Below are 17,107 nucleotides of genomic sequence, written 5' to 3'. Positions count from 1 at the left end.
TCAGAAATTGATTTCATCATCATTTGAGCTACAGTGATATATCGATTCAAAGTTAAGCTTACACAATTCTAAGGAAATAACAATCCAAGAAAAAGAATATGGAAAATTAAAAAAAAATATGGGATATTTATTTCCAAATAGATGTCATTGTTATTCTGCTCATTTTAAATCCGATCCCAAACGTTGTAAATCAAACACAATTTATTCAATTCAAGGAGAAGTATGTACCGTTTACCAGTTTAAATTGATGAAATTTTAAATGGCCTTTGAAAAAGGTAATTATGGCAGAAAGTCTATATCGAATATAAAGAGGACGAAATAACTGTATATCGTTTAACTGTAAACTGTCTAAGAAGCTAGGATTAAATTCCTAATTACATTAAATGTGTACTTCTTTATGAGGAGAATATAATTAAAAAATGTTATTATATATTAATAAATTGATCAAAATGTATTCATTTTAAGACATTAAAAAGATAAAAATGATAATGACGACCTATAATTGATTGCAAATAATATATAAACAAAATACAGACTGCTTCATATAATTCAATTTATACAAATAAAAATATAAATCACAGAAAAACATTATTCAATACACTATTACATAAAGCTAGCATTAATAGAATCTTAAGTGATTTTTCATTGAATACTTAATATAATATGTTTAGTATTGAAAACATTTCAATAAACTACTGTTACATTTTTTATGATCTGAAGCTAAAGTGTTTGTCTGGTAACAAAATAATTTCATAAGACCTGACAGTTAGAAAGATCAGTCTTATTATTGCATATTAATTTTCAAAAATCAATTAAGTCAGGTTCCAATATACTATTATTCATATTATGATTATAAAGCATAAAATCATTGCAGTTCAATTTGTTCATAATTTTGTAATCAAGGTACATCTTCTCAAAAATAAGTCAGTGTCTAATGCTCTAATACTTTTGAGCAGTAGTAAATACATCTAACAAATATTTTGAAAGTTTCACAAAAAAGAAATATAAATTAAGCGAGAAGAAAATTATTGCGAGAAATGGATGAATTGAAGAAAGTCGAGAACTGTCATCGTGAAGTATTATTGGGGAAATAACTATCATAAAGGTAGTAGGGTCGTCGATCTGTGGTTCACAGTCCTCCGGAAAGTCGACAGTTCGATGTATGCTCATTCCCCACCTTCTCCTCTTTCTATATCCTCTATCGTTCACGACCCCCTTATTAAAACGGCGCACGCGCGATATTCTGGTAAAATTTCGCAGGGCCGTATGAATTTAAAGATGCACATTCTATCTGTTACATTTATTGTATGAAAATATTCATTTATCTACACGATAAGTGCCAATACGTACCATATATTATATAAATTAATATTAGAACGTCAAGTAATTTTTATAATAAATATAAGCAACAAAAATAACAATAAGGGTAAAGAATAAAAGAATCTTAGGATATCTCCAACAATATTGCGTTCTATAGACAGCCTTGATTCGACGATGGGATCAGATTTTGCGCATGCGTAAGAACTCCTGAAGGATCCTTAACACAAACTGAGAAGAACAAGCGATCCAAAGTCAGTTGCTGGCTGGGTATCTTTATTGTGACGAATATAATTCGTCGCTCGTGACTCGTACCTCTCTTGCGGTACTTTTCTCTGTCTGTTTTTTAGTGTTTTCTCAAGACTTGCACATATATCTGCCTTCCTTCTTGTCTAGTGAGTATACTTGATTTACTTGGCAACAAAATCATAATGCTTTATTTAAATCAATTTATTTAAATTATCTTTATTATACATGTATATCATATATTTATTAATAAAAATTATGAATTTAAGTTATAGATATGTAAAAACATATTATTTATTTAATATTTACCGATTATTGGGTGATTGAAGGAAGTTCGCATAATAACTGTATATTATACTTTGGTCATTGTATTTAATTGCCTTTTTAAAAATAATTATTTTTCACTTTCTATCTAATTTTTCTCGATATTTATTAAACAAAGTATTATTTAGAATCTTTCAGTTTAATGTTACTTTATTCGATTTATTTGACTAATTCTTTTTTTTATTCTTCCATAATTATACTTGAACCTTCGATCTTTACTATTTGTTATTATTCTGTCACTTTAATCGATTTACAGCTTACAATTTACAATTTAAAGATAGCTTTGTCAAGCTGGGTGGATGAAACGCCAGTCATTGTTCTGGCTTTCGTATCGTGTTATTGATTTTGCATTACGGTTTAATTAACCGATTTTTGAGTCTTATACTCTTACATTTTTTTGTATAGTTCCTATCCTTGTTGCTAGTAATTTAGCAAGAATTTAAGATATAATATTACATACATTTATATGAATGTAATTATATCGCCCAATAATATAGCGAATAGGTATAAAAAAATGATCAAAAATTAGTCATTTGTAGTAATTAGTAAGTAGTAATTGAAACAATTTTTACTACAAATTTTCGTTAAATAAATATTTACTACGATAATAAAACAACAGGGAAAAAAGGTATAAATAAATCAAATGATGAAAAAAGATCAATTATCTTTATATATAATTTCTTCACTTATTTTGCATTTAACGCATACTTAATTACATGTCTTTTGCTTTACAATATCTAATCAAGGTAATGATATTGAAGAACTGTCATAGCATGGAATAAAGTGCGTTAGAATTTATGGATAAAAAAGTACAACATACTTCTTTTACGATTAAAGAAAATAGACGATCAATAGAAATTAATAAAGTTCGCCCGTGAACAAAAAAAAGTAATTGATAAAGCACGAAACAGTACTGTTAACATTTTCATATAGAAGAAGTTGGCCCCACCCAGGCGGAAACACGTACAAATGAGTCACCAAGTTGAGGGTTGAAAATAAAATATGCTTTAGGAGAGGACAAAATTTCAGAATAAAAGTGATATTCTAAGTTGGGAACTGTATTTTAGAAATTATCTTTCCGGAGAGGTCAGGATTATATGTGTATGCTCGTGTAAAACAATTTCAATCCTGAAACACAAATAGGATGGTTATACCGTTGTAAGATACACTGTATCTATATACAGTGGCTCACGAGAGTATTTCAGCACTTCTAGAAACATTTTATGCGTATATTATACAAAATAGTTTGAAATCTCATTAGTACTGTAACGAGATACGACTATCATAATTATGTTGGTAAAATTTGGAACGGATCCGAAAATGTATATGGAAGTTACAAAATATTTCTTGGAAGCACATACTTCACAAAGTATTAATAAGCCACAATATACTATAGTCAGATCATCTTTAACATTAACTGCATGTTTAAGACCGTTACTAATGTATATTAATTTGTATCTGTATATACTAATTACTCATTAAGTGCTTGTTGTAATATATGTCTTGTACCTAACTTCTATAAACATTTTCGGATTGATTTCAAATTTTAATATTATAATCACGATAATCGCGTTTCGTTATAGTGCTAACGAAATTTCAAAAGGTTTCACATAATGCACATAATATATCCATAAAAAAATTCTGCGATAAATGTTCGAATACTTCTGAGTGTGCTTATAAACGTTTCTTATTTTCATTCTAAATAATTTGATAGCGTATTAATAGCGTATCTTCTAACATTTATTACCTTTTTATTTATAAGTTTATTATATACGTAGTTTCTACTTAGCAGCAGAATCAATCGAAGGGTTTTTGCGACACGTGTTTCCGTATAGCGACCGAATCGCTGAAATAAACAATGCAGGCTAACGGTGCTGAAAATGTCGGTCCTGAAAATGCAAGCGAAAAATCAGGATGGACGGTAATTATCACTTACTGAAAACGATATGTATATTAGTTATAAAAAATTTATATTATTATATATGTTTATGCTTCATATATTATTTCAGCTTTAAAAAGTTTAGAAATTGTTTTAGTTTGCATTTACAAAGAATGTTTAATTTAAAACTTGCATGAATTGAAACTCAAAATAATAAACTAAGAGCGATAAAAACGAGATTTAATGTTCATTTTAATAATATTTTAATTTAATAATAACTAAATAATATTGAATTGTATATATTACAATTAAATTAAATTAATCTAGTTGGATGAGACATTTTAAAAGTTGATTTTTAAAAATATTTATTTAATTTATTGTAGGTTGGATTAATAAACGGAAAGTTTAAGTATCTTACAGCTGAAACCTTTGGATTTAAAATTAACGCAAATGGTTCAAGTTTAAAGAAAAAACAATTGTGGACTCTAGAAGGTAGTGAACAACAGGTTTTCCTTCGATCCCATTTGGATCGTTATTTAGCAGTGGATCAGTTTGGAAATGTTACTTGTGAAGCAGAAGATCCTAGTGATCCTGGTTGCGCCTTCCAAATACAACTAGCTTCAGATGGTATATAACATTTTTATTTAATATAATAATATAATTTATTTTTATTATTAATTTTTAGTTTTTGTTAATAATAGGAAACAATCTGCAAGAGCAGGTTGTACACGCTGGAATAAAATAGCAAAATATTTGAATTGAAAATAGTTCTATATAAAATATTTAAAGAATATTAAATAAGTTAACAAACTTCTATTATTAATTTTTATATTAAATTATTGATTATAATTTATTAGGAAGTGGAAGGTGGGCTCTGAAGAATATTCAAAGAGGATATTTCCTGGGTTCTAGTCAGGATGAACTTAAATGTATGGCCAAAGCCCCCAGTGAAGCAGAGTATTGGCTGGTACATCTTGCTGCTAGACCTCAGGTAACTAATTTTCTTATATATTACAGAATCAGAAATTAAAGGCTTAGAACTAATATAATTATATTTATCAATATATAGATTAATAACATAACTTAATAACATCCTCAATATTTCACTTATTTTTGACAATAGGAGAAGATGTCAGAAGAAAATGTTATGATTTGAAGAAAAGAAAAAAAATGTTCTCAATTCTTCAAGATTTTAAGATCACCAATATTTTTTAAATAGAACAACATATTGTTATCACTATAATGTAATACATAAAGTCAAAATCCAATAACATATAATACCATGCCATCACATGACCTTGAGCAAGATGACAAAGATTTTCAAATATTCGGAAATAGATGCAAATAGAAAGATTAGTGAAGATAAATGTATTTACAAAATGCGCAAATTGATGGTCATTAATATAATATGTTTTTATAGATTCTTAAAAATCTTATAGAGAATGAAGTGATTTTGATATTGCAATAATTTTTTAAGAAATCAAATTTTTTTTTAAATCCAATTAAAATCATAAATATGTGAAAAGTATTTCTTATAGTTAAGAGAAATGATAATATTTATTAATATTCCATCATAATATTGTATATTAGATTAAATATATCTATAAAAATTAACTTAATTTTCATCAATACTTAATAAGAGTTTTGCCTTTTTTATACATATTATAATAAAAAAGTATATATTACATTATTTTAAAATGTATATCAAGTTAATTTTAATTTGTTATATAAATATGTTTTAGGTAAATTTAAAATCTGCTGGAAGAAAACGGTTTGCTCACTTAAGTGCAACGCAAGATGAAATTCATGTAGATGCACCAGTTCCATGGGGAGAAGATACACTTTTTACTTTAGAATTTCGTCCTGCTTCGATAGAAGATGATGGTGAAGAACATTCCAAATTTGAAGGTGGTCACTATGCTCTACATACTTGTAACAATAAATATTTGGCACGTGATGGAAAACTTTTGGATTCTTGTACCCGGGATTGCCTTTATGCTGCTGAATTTCATGCTGGATTACTTGCACTTAGGTTAGAGTTATCAATACATCTTTTATTATTATAGTATGATGTTAAAACATTTCTTCACAAATATTACTAAAAGGATTGTTTATATCTTATACTATATTATATTACAACTATTATATAAGTATGACAGAATATAATTATTTATATACACTTTGATTCATAAGCAAAATGCATTAATACAAATAAGATATTTTTTATTCAAATAAATTTTGGTTGCCCGTTATGATGTATGTTATATCTTTATAGTTTATGTGATTGTTTAGTTGCCTTAAAGATTATGACTAGCATAAAAACGTAAATTTTGATTAATTAGAGATTTGTATGGGGCATATTTGGCACCTATTGGAAGTAAGGCTGTTCTAAAATCAAGATCAACAACTGTGACCAGAGATGAATTGTTTTCTTTGGAAGAATCATTACCACAGGCCTCTTTTGTTGCTGCTTTAAATCAACGATATGTATCTGTAAAACAAGGTACCTTCTATTTACATGGCCTAATTGTCTCATTTGATAGGTTTATAATACTTAATTATTAAATTGTATTAGTTAATAGTTATTATTAAATTAAGCAAGTATATATTTTTTTGAATTATAAATTTCAGTTTATTCGGCTAATATCAATTAGCTACAATCACTAATTAATGTCACTCTCAGAAGTCTTTTCATATGATAATAGTATTCATCGTGATTCCAGGAGTTGATGTGACAGCTAATCAAGATGAAATTTCTGGACATGAAACTTTCCAGTTAGAATTCGATCGTGTAACTAAAAGATGGTATGTACGTACCATGCAAGATCGTTATTGGAGTCTTGAAGCAGGAGGTGGAATTCAGGCATCAGAACACAAGCGTTCTTCCAATGCTTTGTTTGATTTGATTTGGCAATCGGAGGATGGTACAGTAGCCCTACGTGCTAACAACGGCAAATTTTTAGCAACAAAGCGTTCTGGCCATCTTTATGCTAATGCCGATTCTGTAAACGGATTGGATTCAGATGTTAGCAAATATTATTTCTATTTGATGAACAGACCTGTTTTAGTATTACGTTGTGAACAAGGATTTGTAGGGCCCAAAAGTGCAGCTAGTTCAAAATTAGAATGCAACAAAGCTATCTATGAAACTATTAGAGTAGAAAGATGTGAACGTGGAATTGTTAGATTTAAAGGTAACAAACTTATTCATTAGTTATCTTAACAATGTATCTACATCAATATGGAAAAGTTACAGTTGTCATAGTTTTAAATAATACAGATTTACTGGAAATTTTCTTTTATTACGAAAAATTAAAAATTTTAATTTTAGAACGTAATAGTAATTCAATAAATATATTTGAAACGTCAACTAGACTTTTAAAAAATTAGGCCTTACAAAGTACTTTTTCATGAAAAGTAAATTTTATTTCAGGTCAAAATGGCAAGTACTGGCACGCAGATAGCGAAGGCGTAACCGTAGATTCTGATATACCTTCCGATGGATTCTATCTAGAATTACGAGAACCTTCTCGTATTTGTATTAAACATAGCGATGGAAGATATCTTACTGCAGGAAAGAATGGAGCGTTGCGTCTTGGAGAAACAGATTATGAATCTGCTACAAAATGGGAATTTTAATCAACTAAACGATCATGTCTATGCTATGTTCTTTTAAAATTTTATTCAATCCACTCTTTATACATTTAAAGAAGTTATATTTAGTAGATATAGATATCCTAATTTTTCATAAAAAGGTTGAAGAAAAAATAAGCAATTTAGGCCAAGGACTTTGTTACAGGGTTAAACAACTTCTATTTTTTATGCTCGTATGTTTTAGTATGAGAAATGAAAAGTATTAAAAAATAACGCAAAGTATAGATTTAAAAGAACATAGCTAAAATCCATTGCCCTTTTTATAGCTTCGAGTGTAATCTAATCTAATATTTACAAGTACGGGAAGAGCTCCTACCGAGTACTTAATTAGAAGTACATCGTCAAATTAATTTTTTTACGATTTTTTTATACTTCTAACTACGAATTTTCCTATTCATAAAATACCGTATAAGACTGATCATTCGCATGTTTACAGAATAATTAGCGGTTATTACATCGTACTTTAATAATTTAAAGAAAAATTTAACATGATTTACTGTCTTTCGATCATAGAGTAATTGAATAATATTTGATGATGTAAATTAAAACTTACTTTCTTTGATTTAATGTATTGTTTGCAATATTATTTATTTTTCAATATTTAATACTTAACTGATCGGTAATTTTATGTAAGAATGTTATTATGTATATATTAAACTTCCTTACTCTTCCAATCACAATATCTTTAATTGAAACTAATAAAAAAGTTTCTTATATCAGTTGTTAATGTAAAGATAGTTTTGACATTTTACAACTTTTTTTAATTGGTAGCTTCACTGTGTAATCATTGAGAAATACGTTGCTAATAATTTCCTTTTTAAAAGTAAAATAAACAATATGAAGAACTTGACCGATCATTTAAGTATTTAAAAAAATTCTGCTTTCTAGTCTTCATATTAATATATTCATATCAGTAATAACTAACTAATGTTGAATTCCTATAAAGCAATTCATACACTAGACAGCATATTTCGAAGATTGTCAATAAGTAATATACATAGTGTTTCAGTTGATAAAGGTAATCATTCCATATAATAAACATATTTCCTTTTCATTATTGAACCATACGCTACTAACATAAACGCACAAGTATGTCACTAATGTAAACTTGCTATCTAGTGTACACAATGTCTTTGAAGAAATCGATGCAATAATCGAATTAATCTGTATAATTTGAGGTCACGCTTTTTCTGTATAAGAAATTCACATTCCGTGAGCTGTGCAATGGTCAAAACATTTTTACAGCTATTTCTACGAAAAAAACTTAAGTCATAACCCGCTTAGGAAACATTAAAACCATAAATTTTATATATCGATTAGTATTAGTTCTGTGGGCGTGTAATTTATCGATTAGCTTATAAGTAAGATTTTTCTTTCCTTTGTCGAGTTTCAATATGTTTAATATGTATTAATATTATTGATATTTGACAAAAAAAAGAAAAATTATTTTTCGATATGCTTTTTACCTTTTATATAATACCTTTTTTATCTGCTCTCTATTTTTTTATACACAAACAAGGTTGATATTAAGGTCGTTATTTCAGCGATATTACCTGTAATTTACGTTATTTATCGTACTGAGGAAAGCGGGATAAACTAAATGCATTATGTAAGCAATAAATTCTGCTATTAAACATTTGTTTATTAAAATTTTTCAAACATTGCCATTTTTCCAGGATTGTAACCTTTCAAACAATTCCAATAATATAGTAATAAAATATTTTGCTTGATTGATTATTGATTTATTTAAGAAAAATTTATTTGATTTAACAAATCATATTTTGCTTTTTGTACTCTTGTGCAATATATTTAATAATACGGTATACATTTATTTTAAATAGTAACTTGTACTTTTTAACCATGTATCAATTATATACTAATTTATTTTACAGCTTAAAATTAATTTTAAAACATCATATACATGTGTATATACAACGTACATACGTTGGTAATGAACATGTTTCGTTTGACATTTTCAGAAGAAGGAGAAGAATTTATAGTATTCAGTGTTTATTCATCCAATACATTATTATATTCATTAAACATTACTTTTATGCATGGATGGAAAAGAGGCAACAATGATAATTGCGGCAATGTAAACTCCATATTATCATAAGCAATTCCAACATTTGCTTCTTTGTCTGGAATAAAAGGAATCTTTGAATAACGTTGACTAAAGTGCGTTAGTAAGGTGAATTTTGCATTCATAAATTTTCCAGCTTTTATCGCTTCAGAAGTCGTTGAATGCAATTTACTTTTTGCTAATGCTTCAAGACCGCTTTCCATGGTTGCTTCATGAATTAATAAATCACAATTTTGTCCTAATTTTATAAGATTTCGACAAAATATAGTATCACCGCTGAAATAAAGCATAGGATTCTGTTTATATATAAAATTGTTGATATATCATATTAATTAATTTTATAACCAGCATTTTACTTATCTTACCTATAAACGATTTTTTTGTTATCTTGAAGAGTGATAGCAATACCATATGCTTCCTTACAATGAGGAACATGAATTGTGTTTATTTTATTAATATTTAAATTATTATAAAGTGTAGTTTCAAAATATTTTGGTAACTTATGATAGTCTAAATACAAATCATCATTGTGCACTAAAATATATTGCTGTATAATAGATTCACGTTGGCTATTATAATAATTCAACCAAGGGGTCATACACTTTGGTGTTATCAAATACAACATTTCATCTGTGACCTCTTTCCTTCTTAAAAGCAAACCCATGAGTCCTAAATGGTGATCTGCATGTATGTGTGATATATAAATAGCCTAAAAAAGAAAGAAGATTAGTCTTATATTTTTTGTCAGAAAGCTGAATATTAGACAGATAAGTTTCATTAATTATCATTTTAAAGTATAAATAATATACCTTAATAGTACGTAAAATGTTGAGACTTTCCGAAGCTCCAAAAAACCTGATAATTTGGCCAAGGGTACCTTCTCCACAATCCAATAAAATGCTACAATCCTTATTAATTCGTAAAAGAATACTGCTTGTATTTCTAACTTTACTTGGTACACTACAACCAGTACCTAACATCACAATTCGTGGATAATCCGAAATAGTACCTAAATTAAGTTCTGTTGATTTTTTGTTAATAATTGTTTTTAATTCTTTTAAAACATTTGTAAAGTCAGGAATTTGTGAAACTTCGTCAATATATGTCTTTGGTTCTTTGTAAATTTCATCATTAAATAAACATTTTGGTACTGGACGTATTTCTAATGTCTGTGCTGTTCTTGCACGGTGGACATTATTATTTTGAGTCTGAAATAAAAAATTTTCCAAGTATTTAATCATATAAAATTCTTGATATATTATTTTTTTAAGCTAAATAAATAAATAACATCATTAATATAACTTACTTCTTTATCTTTTTCAAAACAATCCTTATTTAATGGAGGAAATATTTTAGGATGCAACATATTTAATAAATATTGATTTTTATAAACAGCTTCGCTGCCCATGCAAGTATTTTCATTGTTTAAAACTATATGTTCAGTATTTGAGGAAAATTTTTTTAACCAATCTTGATATTGTTGAGTAGTGAAAATGTTTTCAGGAGTAAAATGAAATATGCAAAATGCTTCAGATTCTTCTTCCGTCTGTGATTCTGTCTGTTGATATTTTAAGAAAGTAGGATGATTTAGAATGGGATCCAAATATTCTTCCGTCGGACATTCTATAACTAAAAATAGTTTTTAAGAATATACTTAACATTTTTAGTAGTAGAAAAAATCATAATTTGACATATTAATTAGATGCAGTTATAATAGATACCTAAAACTATCTTTCCTTTCTAGAAAACACTTTTTAATTATTTATAAATATTACAAATTATTAAAAACTGAAGAAGTTAATAATTTAATATGTGTTAGATAATATTTAAACTGTGTATACACTAAAGATATGGTTATATTATTCTCAAAAGTACCTATGAAAGTGGTTTTAGGTCTGTCTGGTTGTACTACATCTTTACTTCGAACAATAGTCCCATCTGGTTTAGTAACATCCATTCCTTGCTTTAACATATCTAAAAGTGGTCCAGGTGGTAGACCATGATCTATACATTTATCTACTAATAATTTTCCACGTCGTGGATGGACTTCACAAATATAACATATTAAATGTGGATCGCTTTTCTTTTTCTTTTCTGTTTTAGTGTTTTGTTTGTTCGTTTCTTCATCTATAACTCTCTTATGATTTGCATTTATATGATATTTTTTATCTACCAAATCTGAAGAACTTTCTTTAGTATCTTTTAAAAATTTTGTTATAGGTACATATGAAACTCTCATTATATGATCCTCATATGGTTTAGATTCATCGATTAAGGGATAAGTAATTTTTAAATTTGGTAAATGCACAAATGATTTAATTGCTTTTATATAGTCATCAAATCCTTCTGGGCAATGAATATTTATTTCTGTTACACCATCGGCTTGTGCTGTTAAAAGAGAACCTGGAATACCTCCAAGATTTTGCCAAGAAGAATATGTTATAAATATATTTCCTAATTTGGATAATTTACAATGATGTTCTTGACTTAAGCGTTGAACACCTTCTCCACAATTAAATATGTAATTACTCTGATCAGTTAAAAGACATATACAAGATGGGGCCCCAGCTGCCCCACTACCAAGTACCTGTTTTAAGATATTAATTTTTAAGAAAATCATTATTAACATTATTACGTTTTAATATGTAACTAATTTATTTAACGTTCATTCATTTTATCCATAAGTGTTTTACATACCTTTAACTTTGCATTAAAATGCAGGGAGGGTTTTTTCATCTTCATTTGCTGCATTGCTAATAAATTCAGCATATGATGTTTATTCCGTGATAGTAAGTTTATATTTCTATTAATGCATTTGCAGAAACATGTACCGATTTGCAACATTACAAAACAAAAGTTTATTTATTTACATTAACAAGCCTATTCAATGACAATTACCGATCGTAAGTCTTGGAATGTGTATATTTTACACTGAACTATTAGCTACTGAAATGAAAAAAAAATTATTTAATTGTCAATATTAAATAATGCGGTAAACGATTCAATTAAAAAATACAAAATGTGCTAATTTTAATTCTAATAAACAGTTCTTTATTATTATATTTTATACTTAACCTCGTTATTTGCAAATTATAAAATCACATTGTACATAAACCCACAAAAATCTGTCAATAGTTGCGTCATTATCTACTGTTAAGTTTCAGATATATTTTATTAAAATAAAACTAATTATGTATAATGAAAATACATAAAAAATTAAAATAATACTATGATTTGTTATTGAATGTGGTATACGAATACACATGTATATTCACGTGTTAGATGCAGGAGCGCATTGGTTAAGATGCTTCTGTACTTCTACCAATTAAAAAAGATTTTGGCAATTAATATTTTAAAACATTTCAATTAAAGAAGATAATTTATGTTACGTTAATCAACAATAAATGCCACATTACTCTTATCACATTTGCGTAATAAATCATATATGTATTTGTATATTATATTTCCGTTAAAGTACAATTATATGCATATTATATATTATATATGTATTATACCTATATATTTGTATTCTATATTTTATATGCTAATAAACTGTTTATAAAATTTCTCTCACTAATAACTAATAAGAAAAGGAGATTATTCAGAACAATAATTATATAAATAAATAACTTTCTTAATTTTATTTTGGAGGCATTCATTGCAATCAATTCTATTAAAGGAAAATGAAAATTATACAAAATGTTATTCTCCATTATTCAAAGGAATAATTTGATGGGTTCCAAATGACGATAGTTTAGCTTCAATGCTGTGTTTATTTTATCGGTCTCATCTATAAGCACAAGGAATTCTAGGAATCAAAATTTGCTATATATGTATATATACAATATATGTACTATATAGATTCATTAATATTAATTTTGCTGCTTCAAATATTATATTTAGAATATATAACAGACACACACACACACACACACGCGCGCGCGCACGCACTTGATATTAAGATGTAATAATTTTTAATTTATTTTGGATATTTACAGAACACATTAAGAATTACGTACACGTATTTTAAATTCAGTAATATACATATGTTTGTACGTTTTTTACTAACATATGTTTACATTTATCAAATATTATTATCTTCTTTCTAAAAATATGTATTACTTTCTTTGATCTTTTAAAATGTTAACAGAATTCTATATGGTGTCAAAATTTTGTTAATAATAAGATAAGTAATTTAAAACAGTGTATTACATGAAAAGAAATATATTACATACTGTAAACAATTGTACATACATTCTTTATAACTTTCAGTATATGTACCCAATATGAATTGTATTAATAATAATATATGAGTAATAATATGTTATTATAACAATGTCATATTATAATAATATAAACATTTCAATATTAAAAGATTAGATAAAAGTATACATACTTTTATCTTAAAATTTCAGAAATTGGATAATAAAAGATTAATATCCTTATCCTCTATAATAATAAACATTATGATACAGTATTACATCCGTAAAATCATTAACTAAGTAGATCCATTACATCATACGATAGCAATTTTTCTACTTTTTGATTTGAATTGGAATTCAGATTTGAATTAAATTCTAACTGATTGATAGGAAAATTATTTGTATTAGGATTTAGATTTGAATTAAATTCTGACTTATTAGTTGTAATATTTCCTTGATTCATAGAATAATTAATACTGTTTCGAGGAATGACTGAATTAGGAACACAAGTATTTCCTTTCTGATTTAATTGTACATTCATTCCTTGTAAATTGAAGTGCTGATACTGATTTGAATTCGATGATTTCCACGAATAATCAGGTTTTGAACTTGACATTGAGAGATTTAGTTGATCTAAATTAGATCTCAATAAAGTATCAGTTAAATCTTTTACTGGAGGTTTTGTGGGTTGAACAATTGTAGGTGTTAATGGTGTTTGAGATTGTAATATTTGGTGCACTCCTTGTTGTTGAACTAATCTGTAAATAAAAATATTTCCAATTTTAAAAACTTACATTTCTAAAACCATACTTTAATTACAAAAAAAAAATTCTTTTAACTTTTTATTAATAGAAAATAAATAACAATTTGTATCATTACCAACCGAAATTTATCTTCCATTGTCAATCCGTTTTCAATTTGCAGAGACTTTAAACTTGTGCTTGTATTTGGAGTAGGAACTATAGGAATTATATTTACATCATCGTTATTTGAATTAATATTTTTATACATAGTGGAGGTTTGTGAAAGTTCTTGATCTAATTGTTGGGTCTCACGACGCATGGCATCTAATTGTTTTAAAGCTTCTTTGTGCTCTGATGTTACACGATTTATCATTTCAGTCACGAGATTTGAGAGAATTTCATATTGTGGTAGACTGAAATTTTGTTCAACACAGAGTGGCAATAAAAATGGTAAGATCTTTGTTGCTAATATTTCTTTACTTGTTCCCAATTTACTGTGGCTTAATAACATTCTATAAATACCTGATAAGGAATGAATTAATTTATTTTATTTATATTAACTTTAGCTATGTAACTCTTATTATTAAATCAATATTTTAATGTAATATAGTACCTATGATGGCCATAAGAATTGCAGGTTCACCAGAGTGTGGAATTTCTTGGAGAAAAGGTAACACTTGATCAAGGACAAGCCATCGATCGAAATGCGGTAACATTTTTGCAAGACATAATAAACAATTAACTTTAACTCCAAGACTTTTTCTGCGGCTTTCCTTCCCATATAAACAAATCTTTTTCATTCTAGGTAAAATTGCATTTTTAATCACTGGTCCTTCGATCATTGTTATAATATTAGGCAAAGCTGATAAACATAACTCTTGTAACTGTTCCCATTCTGATTCTAAAGCACGTAATAACATTGGGACTATATCTGTTTTTATTATTTCTGTAGTACATAATCTTAATAACAAATCCGCATGTTGCATTAAAACAAGGCTAATTTGTGGTGGATCATCTAATGTTAAAACTGATTTAATGTTTGGTAAAATATATTCTCTAAATTCTTCCACAGAACTTGTTTCCATTGCATAGATTATACTAGGTAAAACAAATGGAATCATTGGAGGATTAAACAATTCCTTGTATAAAGCTGGAAGAACTCTATGTAATATAACTCTATGTGGTAATTGTTTTAAAAGTTGAGGTAATCCTTTGTAAAATTGCGATTTCTGTAAGTTATCCCATTGGAAAATTTTGTCTAAATAATTCAGGGTTTTGACACCTATATCTGTAAAATAATCAATCTTTACAAACTGATGTGCATCTGGTCGTAATTCAGGATTATGATGTAACATCAATTTAACTGTATCTCTAAGGCTCTCTGAAGTTGGAAGATACCTATCTGTGATATTTGAACTTCTAAAATTTTCTAAAAACTGTTTGCTTTTCAATAAATCGTTGTTAGATTCATGAAGAAGTAGATTCTTTGGAGAATGTAAAACATATATCACCATTCCCAAAGAAAATATATCACTAGCTGTACCAACGCTACTTGCCAAAATACATTCTGGTGCTTGATAATCCAAATTTGATTGAGCTACAGATGGAGCTGATATGTCATATTCTACGTATGACCACTGAGGTTGTTTACCTTCGGCGCTTTGATTCAAAGCACAAAAATCAAACCCAAAAATTTTCCACGCTCCATGACTATTTACAACAATAGATTCTGGACATAGATTTCTGTGCAATAATTTAACATCTCCATGTAAAAATGTAAAACCTTCTCCAAGTTGTAAAAGTCCATATTTAATTTCAACATCATGTAGCTTGTAATCCTTTAACGCCGTTGGTAATGGTTGTGGTAAATTATTATGGTTCCCTAAAACATTAGCTAGACTAGCTAATACAGGTTCAGTGGCAAATGCTAAGCTATCTCTTGATTCCTCCAAAGGATGTTGAACAGTTAAAATTTGTGGATGACGTAATTTAGTTAATTGTGCAATACCTCTTTTCAATGTTTCTAAAATTAATTCTTTATCGTTTCTGGAAAATTTATCCAAAATACGTTTTTCAAATACAAATATCGCTGCTTCTTGCTTTGTAGATTTTTTATAACCATTGTAAACCTTCCATAGCAACGATGGTCCCGCACTTGCTATATGAGCAGTTACTTCAAATTCTCTGGTCACTGGATTACCAGGAAGGACATTTGATAATTGTGATAAACCATAAGCAGTGTTTTGAACAGTATTGGATATTGTATTGCTAACAGTGTTTCGTAACTTCGTAAACACATCCATTTTACTTTATAATTCGTGTGTGTATGTGTTTTAAATATTCATTTATTAGCTTAATATATTTTATTTAAAAAATTTTAATAAACAATGAAATTACTTAAATTAGAAATTTTTTGATATTTTTTTATTTCTTTCGACATTTGACCTGCTTTCTGTTTCGTAAATTTTGTCTTTTAACATTCCAATGTATTATATATTGATATATGTTTTACGCTACACAAAACGTAATTTCTTGGAATATTCAATAGCATCACACAATACATCTATTATAGTAATTAACGTTGATTCTATTATATTAAATGTATTATAATAATTTTTGACATAAGTCTTGATCTTACGTATCATGTCAGTTCGGCATA

General features: G+C 27.4%; 3 protein-coding genes across 4 annotated transcripts; 1 reads left to right on the top strand and 2 right to left on the bottom strand.

Moving 5' to 3' along the window:
• Window positions 1-1,537: 1,537 nt before the first annotated feature.
• Window positions 1,538-9,054, top strand: singed (fascin domain-containing protein singed). Of its 2 annotated transcripts, none has more exons than XM_069131027.1 (8): window positions 1,538-1,712; window positions 3,683-3,808; window positions 4,150-4,393; window positions 4,624-4,757; window positions 5,509-5,798; window positions 6,109-6,269; window positions 6,490-6,960; window positions 7,200-9,054. In XM_069131027.1, exons 2-8 carry the CDS (start codon window positions 3,746-3,748, stop codon window positions 7,403-7,405), a joined length of 1,569 nt encoding a protein of 522 aa, XP_068987128.1. In that variant the 5' UTR covers window positions 1,538-1,712; window positions 3,683-3,745; the 3' UTR covers window positions 7,406-9,054. The 2 variants fall into 2 exon arrangements, with proteins under 2 accessions (XP_068987128.1, XP_068987127.1); XM_069131026.1 differs by having other exon boundaries at window positions 3,680-3,808.
• On the bottom strand, window positions 8,787-12,923 carry RNaseZ (ribonuclease Z). The gene is made up of 7 exons (XM_069131025.1): window positions 12,579-12,923; window positions 12,201-12,446; window positions 11,379-12,090; window positions 10,810-11,132; window positions 10,313-10,711; window positions 9,869-10,212; window positions 8,787-9,779 (listed from the first exon to the last, which is right to left on the bottom strand). Exons 2-7 carry the CDS (start codon window positions 12,345-12,347, stop codon window positions 9,431-9,433), a joined length of 2,274 nt encoding a protein of 757 aa, XP_068987126.1. The 5' UTR covers window positions 12,348-12,446; window positions 12,579-12,923; the 3' UTR covers window positions 8,787-9,430.
• Window positions 12,924-13,161: 238 nt separating this feature from the next.
• LOC138188880 (SCY1-like protein 2) lies at window positions 13,162-17,075 on the bottom strand. The gene is made up of 3 exons (XM_069131024.1): window positions 15,062-17,075; window positions 14,589-14,970; window positions 13,162-14,463 (listed from the first exon to the last, which is right to left on the bottom strand). The coding sequence occupies exons 1-3, from the start codon at window positions 16,749-16,751 to the stop codon at window positions 13,998-14,000; spliced, it is 2,538 nt and encodes an 845-aa protein (XP_068987125.1). The 5' UTR covers window positions 16,752-17,075; the 3' UTR covers window positions 13,162-13,997.
• Window positions 17,076-17,107: the final 32 nt, after the last annotated feature.

Source organism: Bombus flavifrons, chromosome 17 (assembly GCF_040668555.2).
Source record: "Bombus flavifrons isolate JBK064 chromosome 17, iyBomFlav1_principal, whole genome shotgun sequence".
In the NCBI taxonomy this organism is placed as follows: domain Eukaryota; kingdom Metazoa; phylum Arthropoda; class Insecta; order Hymenoptera; family Apidae; genus Bombus; species Bombus flavifrons.
The sequence above is the reverse complement of the archived record's forward strand: the minus strand, read 5'-3'. Positions and strand labels throughout refer to the sequence as shown.